The 13,191-nt window shown below is 38.9% G+C and overlaps 1 protein-coding gene across 1 annotated transcript in view; it reads right to left on the reverse strand.

Annotated features, from left to right (window-relative positions):
* The window catches only part of TEX11 (testis expressed 11), a 1,632,405-nt gene that overhangs the window by 555,131 nt on the left and 1,064,083 nt on the right, over window positions 1–13,191 (reverse strand). The window contains exon 17 of the mRNA XM_075324897.1: window positions 2,617–2,738. Within this exon, the coding sequence (XP_075181012.1) occupies window positions 2,617–2,738 (122 nt within the window). The remainder of the gene's footprint in view (window positions 1–2,616; window positions 2,739–13,191) is intronic.

The raw sequence follows: 13,191 nt of genomic DNA on the forward strand, positions 1-13,191 counted from the left end.
TGGGTCCCAGGATCTTCACCAGGAAGCGTCTCCTTCTGTTTCTCTGCTCCTGTCTGACTTGGAGCTTTCTTTCCTTCTTTCTTTCTTTCTTTTCTCCTCCTTGCCTGCCTCCAGCAGGCCTCCTCCTCCCTCCTTTCTCTCGTTCTTCTTCCCCAACTACATGCTGGCTCCTCACTCTCTCCCTCCCTGAGGTAGACTGGACTAACTTGACCTTCCTCTCTGTGTCTGCTCTCAGATGGCTCCTCCCACCTCCCCAGTTGCTAAGCTGTACCCTATAGGAGCAGGGATGGGTCTTACGGCCCCTCCCAGCATGCAGCATGGGGGGGTAACTGCCACTTTCCCTGGTCCCAGTATGTACCTAACAATGGGTGTAGTGTGGATTTACCAGGTGACCGGAGTTCACTCTCTTTCTCTCTGAGAATGGGGCATCACACCGCTGGATGGGGTGCAATGACCTGTGGCGACGGAAGCCTCAGGGGCGCCACACTAATCCAAGAACAACAAGGAAGGAGCTCCGGGAAGATCTCATGGCAGTGGGGACATTGGTTTCAGTCAATACCATAAGTAACGTACTCCACCGCAATGGTTTCCGTTCCAGACGAGCCCGTAAGGTACCTTTTCTTTCAAAGCGTCATGTCAAGGCTCGTCTACAGTTTGCTCATGATCACTTGGAGGACTCTGAGACAGACTGGTTCAAGGTTCTCTGGTCTGATGAGACCAAGATCGAGATCTTTGGTGCCAACCACACACGTGAAGTTTGGAGACTGGATGGCACTGCATATGACCTCAAGAATACCATCCCTACAGTCAAGCATGGTGGTGGCAGCATCATGCTGTGGGGCTGTTTCTCAGCCAAGGGGCCCGGCCATCTGGTCCGCATCCATGGGAAGATGGATAGCACGGCCTACCTGGAGATTTTGGCCAAGAACCTCCGCTCCTCCATCAAGGATCTTAAGATCGGTCATCATTTCATCTTCCAACAAGACAACGACCCAAAGCACACAGCCAAGAAAACCAAGGCCTGGTTCAAGAGGGAAAAAATCAAGGTGTTGCAGTGGCCTAGTCAGTCTCCTGACCTTAACCCAATTGAAAACTTGTGGAAGGAGCTCAAGATTAAATTCCACATGAGACACCCAAAGAATCTAGATAACTTGGAGAAGATCTGCATGGAGGAGTGGGCCAAGATAACTCCAGAGACCTGTGCCGGCCTGATCAGGTCCTATAAAAGATGAATATTAGCTGTAATTGCAAACAAAGGTTATTCCACAAAATATTAAACCTAGGGGTTGAATAATAATTGACCCACACTTTTATGTTGAAAATTTATTAAAATTTAACTGAGCAACATAACTTGTTGGTTTGTAAGATTTATGCATCCGTTAATAAATCCTGCTCTTGTTTGAAGTTTGCAGGCTCTAACTTATTTGCATCTTATCAAACCTGCTAAATCTGCAGGGGGTTGAATACTACTTGTAGGCACTGTATATATATATATATATATATATATATACATACATATATATATATATATATATATATATATATATATATATACATATATATATATATATATATATATATATATATATATATATATATATATATATATATATATATATATATGTATATACACATATACATACATACATACACACATATATATATATATATATATATATATATATATATACTAGCTGCACTACCCGGCTTCGCCCGGGTTAATAACTGCTGTTAACAAAATAGAATGTATTACCAAAAATGTATTCTGCACACATAAAACACAAAACAAATCTATATAAATGTAATTATAATGTCTGTCTCCCCCCTGTATATATATATCTCTGTCTCTCTCTCTATCTCTTGGTCTGTCCGTCTCTTTCCCTGTCTGTCTATCTCTGTCACTTTCCCTGTCTGTCTCTTTCCCTGTCTTTCCCTGTCTGTCTGTTTCCCTGTCTCTTAACCTGTCTCTCTCTTTCCCTGTCTGTCTCTTTCCCTGTTAGTCTGTCTCTTTGTCTGAGTCTGTCTCTTTGTGTCTGTCTCTTACCCTGTCTATGTCTGTTTCTTACCCTGTCTGTGTCTGCCTCTTTCCCTGTCTGTGTGGCTGCACATTCTTCTGAAGTTCTGGCTGCACTGTGGCTCCCAGCTCCATTTGCTTTAATGGAGGCAGGTTTTTTGGTGAATAACTGTAAAGAGCGGGGTTAAAATTTCCCCTCAAAACATAGACTATGACGTTCTCGGGGTCCAGAAGTGTGAGTGTGCAAAATTTTGTGGCTGTAGCTGCGACGGTGCAGATGCCAATCCCTGACATACACACACACATACATACATACATACATACACACACACACACACACACACACACACACACACACACACAGCTTTATATATTAGATACACACACACACACACACACATACACTCTGTATATTATATATATTGCTTACTTACTACTTTTGTTAGTAAGAATACATAGATATTGATTAATGACCGAAATGGAAAAGGTCTACATCAATCAAAATCCTAGGAGTATAATAACATACTGTACCAAAATACAGAGAACTTAGAAATTGGAAAACTAATATTTGTAATGTTATAAGTCTTTATTTTTCTACTTACATTTAGTGCTATTTGTGCTGCTACGCTGAGCAGATCTGTAGCAGAACAGTTTTCCTCCAACAGCATTTCCTTCAAATCTGTCTGACCTGCTATCTTCCCCATAGCTGATATAGCACTTGTAGCTGCAATAATTTAATAAATGATTAGCATATTTCCTAATCTGATCAAGCTTGCCATACACAGGGTCAGAACAAAGTGTAGGTGGGCTATAGGACATTCCTGGAATGCAGCCACAATTTATGGATTTATCTTGGCCAAAATTTTTTTTTTTTAAATTCTTTTTTTTACATTTTAGAATACAACATAGATGGGTAGGGAACCATCATGACACTTTCTTACAAATTATGACAATGTGGATTCAGAAAAAAAAAATTAAGTATATTAACAACTTATAACACTGTCAGGTGGTTTCAGGAATAAAGAAAAGGGGATGTAAGAAAAAGAAGGTGGAAGTGGATGGGGGGGAGAATTATACGGAAGAATATAGGGGTATAATACGTGAGAGAGTAAGATAAGAAAGGGGGAGCAACAGGAGCAAAGACAAAGAAGAAAACAAAATAAAACCTGCTACGTTTTCTGTTTTGTTTTTTTTTTTATCGAAATGAGACTTCTCATTGCATGCTGATCAGACAACTTTTCAACTAACTTCTTAGTATGATAACGATGCATTTAGCCAAACCTCCCAGTCATTTAAATCTTTTCCATGTTTGATTTTTGACAGTCTGATTTTTTTCAAGTGTACCTGTCTTAACTATTTCTCTGATCCATTCTTTAAATGAGGGTGGCTCTTCACTCTTCCAATGTCTTGTTATGACTATTTTAGCAGCATTAAGTATTTGTGGTAACAGAGAATTTTTCCTAAGGAGTGACTTTGAGGGATCTAAGTTGAGGAGAATGAATTAGGAGGATAAGGGTATTTCCGCATTGGTCACCTTTTTAATATGGTCTCTAATTTTTTCCCAGTAATTTTGGATTTTTGAGCATTTCATCCAGATATGTGACAGGGTACCTAGTTCAGATTCACATCTTCAGCAGAGTGGGGAAATTGAGCTGTTTATTTTATTTAATATAATTGGAGTTTTATACCATCTTGAGACTATTTTGTAGTTTAATTCTTGAAACCTCACCGAAGTAGTGAGGGAGTGAATGTTCCCTAGAATTATTTGGATTTCTTCTTGGAGGAATTTTGTATTTAATTCTGTTTCCCATTTGTTCAAAAAGTCTGGAACATCAACATCTTGGGATAAGTTTTTATGTATTTTGGATATTATTTTTTCATCCTTTGTTGTGTTTAGAAAGAGTTTGAGTAATGGTGGGTCCGTAGTTGAGGAAGAGATATCTGGAAGGTGTAGATTTATCGTATCTTGTAGGATCTGAATATCTACTTTCTCCAGCTTTAGTGTGGAAATAAGTGCATTAAGTTTACCTTTATTCAGTGAGTCCTTTTTGTCTATTAATGACTGTATTGGCATGGTTTTATATTGATCCAGGTGGCTGAGTTTTTTCTTGAGTGATCTGTAGCTATTGGGGATTAGGTGAAGAATAGGAGTGGCTTTGCAGATCCTTTGTATCAGATTCATTTTTTCATTTGTTTTATGCCAAAATTTGAGAGTTGTTATGGTATAAGGATTTGTGATACTGTTGTATTTGAATTTGTTAAAGGAAGTAGGCCACAAGTAATGTAGAAATCCTCTATGTAAATCGCTCAATTCAAGTATCGTCCAAAGTTTTGTTGATGTATGGGACTGAAGCTCAACCACTCTTGCTATATGTGCTGCTGTCCTATATTTTTCGAAATCTGGAAGGTCAAGACCTCCTCTATGTCTCAGATTTACTAGAATTTTGTGTTTAATCCTATGACTTTTCCCTGCCCATACAAACTTTGATATTATAGCATTCATTTTTAAAAAAAAATTGTTGAGGGATATCTATTGGGAGGGTTTGTAAAAGGTAAAGAGCTTTGGGTAGAATTATCATTTTTATCAGATTAATTCTACCAAACCAGGAAATCGGGGCGTCTTTCCATGACATCAGGGAGGATTCTACTGACTTTAGAAAGGGCATAAAGTTGAGTTTGTAAAGGTGATTGGAAGAATTACTGAGCTTTGTACCTAAATAAGTGATGGAGGAACATTCTTTAAAGGGAGAGAGAGTAGACAGCTTTTCTTTGTTTTCAGGGGGACATACTAAAAAGAATGATGAAAAGGAATAAATAAAAAGAATGAAGATAATAACTTATTAGGTGTATTATGTAGATGTATAAAAGGTTTCTTGGGCACGTTAGACATGGAATGAACATTGTATATGAGCATTATAGATGTGTAATGATCATGAAATATCTGAAGATAATAGGAGAATGAACGCATATGTCATATAACCAGGTGTATATTATGTTACCTGAGCATTATAGGTGTGGAATGATCATGAAATATATGTAGATAATAGGAGAATGAACGCATATGCCATATAACCAGGTGTATATTATGTTACCATGTTACCTGAGCATTATAGGTGTGGAATGATCATGAAATATCTGTAGATAATAGGAGAATGAACGCATTTGCCATATAACCAGGTGTATATTATATTACCTGAGCATTATAGGTGTGGAATGAACATGAAATATATGTACATTACAGGAAAATGAATGCATATGCCATATAACCAGGTGTATATTATGTTTCAATACATAAAGTGAAACACATATATTATATAGAGTAATTACACACAGAGGGATCTATTTCATGTACTTATTTCTGTCAATGTTGATGACAATGGCTTACAGCCAATGAAAATCCAATGGTCATTATCTCAGAAAATTAAAGTAGGGAGGATGAAGGGTCTGAGAGATAAAGTATGACCTAAATAGGCATCAGAGGCTTCACCTTGCATGGTTGTGAGAGTCACAACCACTATATAAGCAGATCATGGCTGCTGCAGTCCCCAGTGTGGTGCATATAGAGTAGGGAGGATGAAGGGTTCAACACCGCGCTGCTGTATTCCATGAAACATCAGAGGGTGGATATTGGTTTATTAGTCAACGCGTTTCAGGGCTCCCAGAAACTTGGCAATATGATATTGATCCTGACCAAGGGTCCAGGAACCTCTGAAACGCATTTACTAATAAATCAGTATTATACACACCCTTTGATGTTTGAATACAGCAGCGCAATTTTTAACCCTTCATCCTCCCTACTTTAATTTTCTGAGATAATAACCTTTAGGTTTTCAATGTCGGTAAGCCCTAATCATCAACATTAACAGAAATAAACACATGAAATAAATTCCTCTGTTTGTAGTGACTCTATATATGCGCTTCACCTCATGTGTTGAATTACTGAAATAAATTAACTTTTTGATGATATTCTAATTCATTGAGATGCACCTGTATATGTCATAGGTCAGGGACACCATCCTTCTCAAAACATATTGGTATGTTAATGCTTGTGAAGGGGTTAAAAAAAAATAAAAAAAGTTAACATATTTAGAATTGCCATGTCAAGAACAACCTGACATCTAAAGCTGTTAGGGCGGCTTTGCACGTTGCAACATCGCACGTGCGATGTCGGTGGGGTCAAATCGAAAGTGACGCACATCCGGCGTCACTTTCGACATCGTTGTGTGTAAATGCTAGATGATACGATAAACGAGCGCAAAAGCGTCGTTATCATATCATCATTGCAAGCTCCGACTTTTCCATAATTTTGCTGCAGCGATGGTACGATGCTGTTCCTCGTTCCTGCGGCAGCAGACATCGCTGCGTGTTACGCCGCAGGAGCGAGGAACTTCACCTTACCTGCCGCAGGCGGCTCTACGGAAGGAAGGAGGTGGGCGGGATGTTTACATCCTGCCCCTCTCCGCCCCTCCGCCGCTATTGGCCGCCTACCATGTGACGTCGCTATGACGCCGCACTACCCGCCCCCTTAGGAAGGAGGCAGGTCGCCGGCCAGAGCGACGGTCGCAGGGCAGGTGAGTGCATGTGAAGCTGGCGTAGCGATTATTTTCGCTACGCCAGCTATCACAAGATATCGTACCTGTGACGGGGGCGGGGACTATCGCGTGCGACATCGCAGCATCGGCTTGCGATGTCACAACGTGCAAAGCCCACCTTAGACTAGAAAACCCATTCAATGAATACTGAAAAAAAAAATAAAAAAAAAAATCAACAAATAAAAACATGGTCAAAAAGTTTGGCTTTTTCAACATAATGACCCCCAAAACGTGGAAAAAACGTGATAAAAAAGGCAAATGTTAATAAATATGGTATCCCTGAAACAAATCTGCATCTCGGTGCTCCACCACCACCACTGGATCCAGCACTACACCACCACTGGACCTGGTGCTCCACCACCACTGGACCCGGCGCTCCACCAATACTGGACCCAGCACTCCACAACCACTGGACCCGGCGCTCCTCCACCACTGGACCCGGCGCTCCTCCACCACTGGACCCGGCGCTCCTCCACCACAGGACCCAGTGCTCCTCCACCACTGGACCTGGTGCTCCACCACCACCAGAGAAGACCCAACCTACTTGTCTCTCTCCCCATCGCCCTGTAGAATGTAAGACCGCAAGGGCAGGGTCCTCTCTCCCCTCTGTATCGGTCTGTCACTGTTAGTTTGTTCATTGTATTTATAACTTGTTTCTATGTAAACCTTTCTCGTGTACAGCAGCATGGAATCAATGGTGCTCTCTAAATAAATAATAATAGTAATAATAATTTCAAGCAAAAAGCACTGACAACCAAAAGAGTAACAATGTTTTGACCTTTTGACTTTCAAATAAAATAAAATAAATCTGGCAAACTGGGCAAATGCCCAACGGGCTTTGGCACAAAACCATAAAATGGCCCGGTAGTCCTGCTTCCCTGCCACAGGTTGTTTCTATTTTTGACACTGGCTCTTTAAATAAGTTACAAGTGGCAATACAAGTGCACTCACCAACGCGCACTTCCCCTCTCAGCAGCGTCGCGGATCGCACAGTTCTCTTACTAACTCAGAAGCTGGGCATTAAAACTTTTTTTGTGGTCGTACTTCATGCTCTGCTCTTTCCAACGTCCCCATGGATTATTTTTCTCACTGCGCCAAGCATTCTGCGCATCGCCCGCTATCACCGCCCTATACTTTCATCTCTCTCCATCTCTGGGATAATAATAATAATAATAATAATAATCTTTATTTATATTGCACCAACAAAGGTTTAAGTGCTTAACAATTCAGTGGTTCATATGCTAACGGTCATAAGTAACTATTATAAAAAAAATTCAATTATGAACGGCTGTGGAGGAAAACTTGCTCAGCACAAAACTTTATCAACTATAAATTGAGTAAAGAACTTAGAAACTCTGCCCTTCACCTCGCCAAACAAACCTACTTCACCACCCTGATCTCCTCACTATCTAACAACTCAAAGAAACTCTTTGACACCTTTCACTCTCTCCTCACTCCTAAAGTGCAGGCCCCATCACTGACCTCTGTGCTGATGATCTGGCTTCTTACTTTACGCAGAAAATAGACAACATTTATCCAGGAAATCAGCTCCCAACCTCAAAGGGCTGTTGCTCCCATTCTTCCACATATTTCCTCCGGCTCAATCTCCATATCTGACCCAGTCACAGAGGAAGAAGTCTCCAGGCTCCTCTCTCTCATCCCACTACATGCACCACTGACCCTACTCTCTCACACCTACTCCAGTTTCTCTACGGCAGTCACTACTCACCTAACCAAAATGTTCAACCTCTCCCTCTCTTCTGGCATCTTCCCTTCCTCCTTCAAACACTCTATCATTACTCCATTATTAAAGAAATCTTCTCTTGATCCATCCTGCATGAATAACTACAGACCAGTCTATAACCTGCCATTCATCTCTAAACTCCTGGAGCGCCTAGTGTACTGTCGCCTCACCCGATACCTCTCCCCCCACTCTCTTCTAGACCCATTACAGTCTGGTTTCTACCCCCTACACTTTACAAAAACTGCTCTCAAAGTGACCAATGGCATTCTGACAACAAAACGTAATGGTGACCGCTCTCTGCTTATTCTTCTTGATCTCTCTGCAGCTTTTGACACAGTTGACAACCATCTCCTAACTCTCTATGCTGCATTCCATCGGCATCAATGACATGGCTTTCTCCTGGTTCTCTTCCTATCTTTCTGACCGCTCTTTCAGTGTATCATTTGCTGGCTCCACTTTCTCCCCTCTTCCTCTCACTGTTTGGGTCCTTCAGGGTTCAGTCCTTGGTCTTCTTCTCTTCTCTCTGTATCCAGCACCTGTTGGACAGACCATCAGCAGACTTGGCTTCCAGTACCATCTCTATGCTGATGACACACAATTATACACTTCAGCCCGACCTTAGCTCTGCGGTACAAAAGAACACCAATGACTGTCTAACCGCAGTCTCCAATATCATATCCGCTCTCTATCTGAAACTCAACATTTCCAAAACTGAACTTCTTCTGCTCCCGCCCTCCACTAACCTCCCTAAATCTGACATCTCCTTCTCAGTGTGCGGCACCAAGATAACGCCTAATCAGCAGGCTCACTGTCTGTGTGTCATGTTTGACACCGATCTCTACTACACTTCCTATATACAATCTCTTGTCCCTTGCATGTTAAGAACATTTCTAGAGTCCGCCCCTTTCTAACCATGGTAAATAAAAACCCTCAATGTAGCCCTGATCAACTCCCACCTTGAATAAGGTTATAAGATTATAAGATTGATTCTAAGAAATGTGTTCCTTCCCCTATTATCTACATATATTTCATGATCATTCCACACGTATAATGCTCAGGTAACATAATATACACCTGGTTATATGGGATATGTGTTAATTCTATTATTATCTACAGATCTTTCATGATCATTCCACACCTATAATGCTCAGGTAACATAATATACACCTGGTTATATGGCATATGCGTACATTGTCCTGTAATCTAAAGATATTTTATGATCATTCCACACCTATAATGCTCAGGTAACATAATATACACCTGGTTATATGGCATATGTATTCATTCTTCTATTATCTACAGATATTTCATGATCATTCCACACGTATAATGCTCAGGTAACATAATATACACCTGGTTATATGGGATATGTGTTCATTCTCCTATTATCTACAGATATTTCATGATCATTCCACACCTATAATGCTCAGGTAACATAATATACACCTGGTTATATGGGATATGTGTTAATTCTATTATTATCTACAGATCTTTCATGATCATTCCACACCTATAATGCTCAGGTAACATAATATACACCTGGTTATATGGCATATGGGTACATTGTCCTGTAATCTAAAGATATTTTATGATCATTCCACACCTATAATGCTCAGGTAACATAATATACACCTGGTTATATGGCATATGTATTCATTCTCCTATTATCTACAGATATTTCATGATCATTCCACACGTATAATGCTCAGGTAACATAATATACACCTGGTTATATGGGATATGTGTTCATTCTCCTATTATCTACAGATATTTCATGATCATTCCACACCTATAATGCTCAGGTAACATAATATACACCTGGTTATATGGGATATGTGTTAATTCTATTATTATCTACAGATCTTTCATGATCATTCCACACCTATAATGCTCAGGTAACATAATATTCACCTGGTTATATGGCATATGCGTACATTGTCCTGTAATCTAAAGATATTTTATGATCATTCCACACCTATAATGCTCAGGTAACATAATATACACCTGGTTATATGGCATATGTATTCATTCTCCTATTATCTACAGATATTTCATGATCATTCCACACGTATAATGCTCAGGTAACATAATATACACCTGGTTATATGGGATATGTGTTCATTCTCCTATTATCTACAGATATTTCATGATCATTCCACACCTATAATGCTCAGGTAACATAATATACACCTGGTTATATGGCAAATGCCTTCATTTTCCTATTATCTACATATATTTCATGATCATTGCACACCTATAATGCTCAGGTAACATAATATACACCTGGTTATATGGGATATGTGTTCATTCTCCTATTATCTACAGATATTTCATGATCATTCCACACCTATAATGCTCAGGTAACATAATATACACCTGGTTATATGGGATATGTGTTAATTCTATTATTATCTACAGATATTTCATGATCATTCCACACCTATAATGCTCAGGTAACGTAATATACACCTGGTTATATGGCATATGCCTTCATTTTCCTATTATCTAAATCTGTTTTCTGATCATTGCACACCTATAATGCTCATATATAATGTTCATTCCATGTCTAACTTGCCAAAGAAACCTTTTAGACATCTACATATTATACACCTAATAAGTTATTATCCTCATTCTTTTTATTTATTCCTTTTCATCATTCTTTTTAGTATGTCCCGTTTTCAGGTGATAATAGGATATGCATTATATTGGACTTAGAGAAATTTATTTTAAAGTTAGAAATTGTGTTAAAGAGACGCAGTTCTGATAGCAATTCTTGTATAGAGTCATTTGGGTTTACCAAAAAGAATAGAATATCATCTGCATAAGCAGCACATTTATGTTCAATTGTGCCAGTCTTCAGTCCTTTTATTTTGGGGGAATTGTCTAATTTTTTGTAAAAGGGTTTCCAGTGTAAGGATGAATAGTAGGGGGGACAATGGGCAGCCCTGCCTTGTACCGTTCTGTATATCAAAGTTGGGGGACAGTATATTATTCTCTTTGACTCTGGCTGAGGGCGTGGTATATAAGGCCAGGATTTTTTGTAAAAAAATTTTTGGGAAGCCAAATTTAAGGAGTGTTTGTTCTATGAAGTACCAATCAACGCGATCAAATGCTTTCTCCGCGTCTGTGGAAAGGACCGACAATTGTATTTCCTGGTGTTTAGCCAGGTGAATCACGTTGATTGCCCTCATCACATTATCCTTGGCTTCTCTACCCTTAATAAAGCCAACTTGTTCCGGATTTATCAAATTTGGGAGAAGTTTCTGCATTCGATTCGCTAGTATTTTGGCATAGAGCTTCACATCATTATTAATAAGCGAAATTGGCCTGAAGCTGCCGCAGGAGGTGGGGTCTTTTCCTTCTTTCGGTATGAGACTTGTGTGCCTCTAGAGATTCTTTCTTGAATTTGTTAAATTTATCAATATGGTTAAAGTAATCTAACAGGTGTGGAATCAGTTCAGTTTTGAAATGCTTATAATATTCTATTGAAAAGCCATCAGGGCCTGGGCTCTTACCATTTGGGGTTTGATGTATAGCATCTTCTATTTCTTCCTTTGTTATAGGGAGATCTAACGATTCCTTTTGCATAGCTGAAATTTGGGAAAGGGTTAGGTTCTTGAGAAATTCTTTCGTTTTTTCAATTTTTTCTGAGTCAGATTTGCAGTTAGCTTTTAGATTATATAGGTTTGAGTAGAATTCTGAAAATGTTTTGGCGATATCTTCTGTTTTGTAGAATATCTGATCCTTATTATTTTTTATTTTCAGAATATGTGTGGAGTTAATTTGTTTTTTTAATAGAGTTTGCCAGATATCTACCACATTTGTTTGCATAGGAGTATGCTTTAAAACGGGAGAATGATAGAAAATTTTCAAATTTTTGATCAAGGAGGGCCCTTAATTCAAGTCTTAGATTATAAAGATTTCTCTCTAGAATATGAGATTGTGTTATCTTATGTTTGTTTTCCATATTTTTTATTTGGGCTATTTTTAGTCAGATCTCCTTTTCTCTTTCTTTCTTTGTTCTCGAACCAAGTTCAATGAGAATGCCTCTGAGAACAGCTTTGCGCGTCCCAAATGTTGGAGTCGCATTTGCCAGAAATAGTTTTCTGTAAAGAAATTCTTAATAGAACTGGCTAAAAAATCTTGTGAGTCTTTCATTTTGAGTAGATTATTTAGCTTCCAATTTAAGGGACTTCTGATTTGTTGTTGTATGTTCAGGTTGAGAAAAAGTGGGGCATGGTCTGAGAATATTATTGAGTCATAAGAGATGCTATGTACTAAGCTCAGATGTTTGTGAGGGATAAATAGTCAATCCTTGAGTATTTTTTGTGTACTGATGAGAAGAAGGAATAGTCTTTTGTGGTGGGGTGTATTATTCTCCACACATCTATTAATAGTCTGCTGTTTAGAAGTTTTTTAATGTATCTAGTTGTTTTGAGCGGGACCGTCGATTGGCCATTTGATGTGTCTAACGGAGGGTGTAAGGGTATGTTGAAATCTCCTCCCAGTATTAATTGGCCTTCTGTGAAATTATCTAAGATCTCAGTAAAGCTTTTGAAAAAAGGGGCGTGATTGTTGTTTAGTGCATAAATGTTTGCTAGCGTAAACAGTGTATTATATATTGTGCATTTCAGTAATATGTATCTGCCCTCTTTATCATATAACGCGTCCTTAAAGATGAAAGGAATCCTCTTATTTATAATTATAGATACACCTTTGTTTTTTTTGATTGGTGAGTTAGTGTTAAACCATTTAGTAAAGATTTTATTTTTAGTAACTGGTGTGTGTGTTTGTTTAAAATGAGTTTCTTGGAAAAATACTATATCTATTTTATTTTTATG

Source organism: Anomaloglossus baeobatrachus, chromosome 9, assembly GCF_048569485.1.
Source record: "Anomaloglossus baeobatrachus isolate aAnoBae1 chromosome 9, aAnoBae1.hap1, whole genome shotgun sequence".
Classification (NCBI taxonomy): Eukaryota; Metazoa; Chordata; class Amphibia; order Anura; family Aromobatidae; genus Anomaloglossus; species Anomaloglossus baeobatrachus.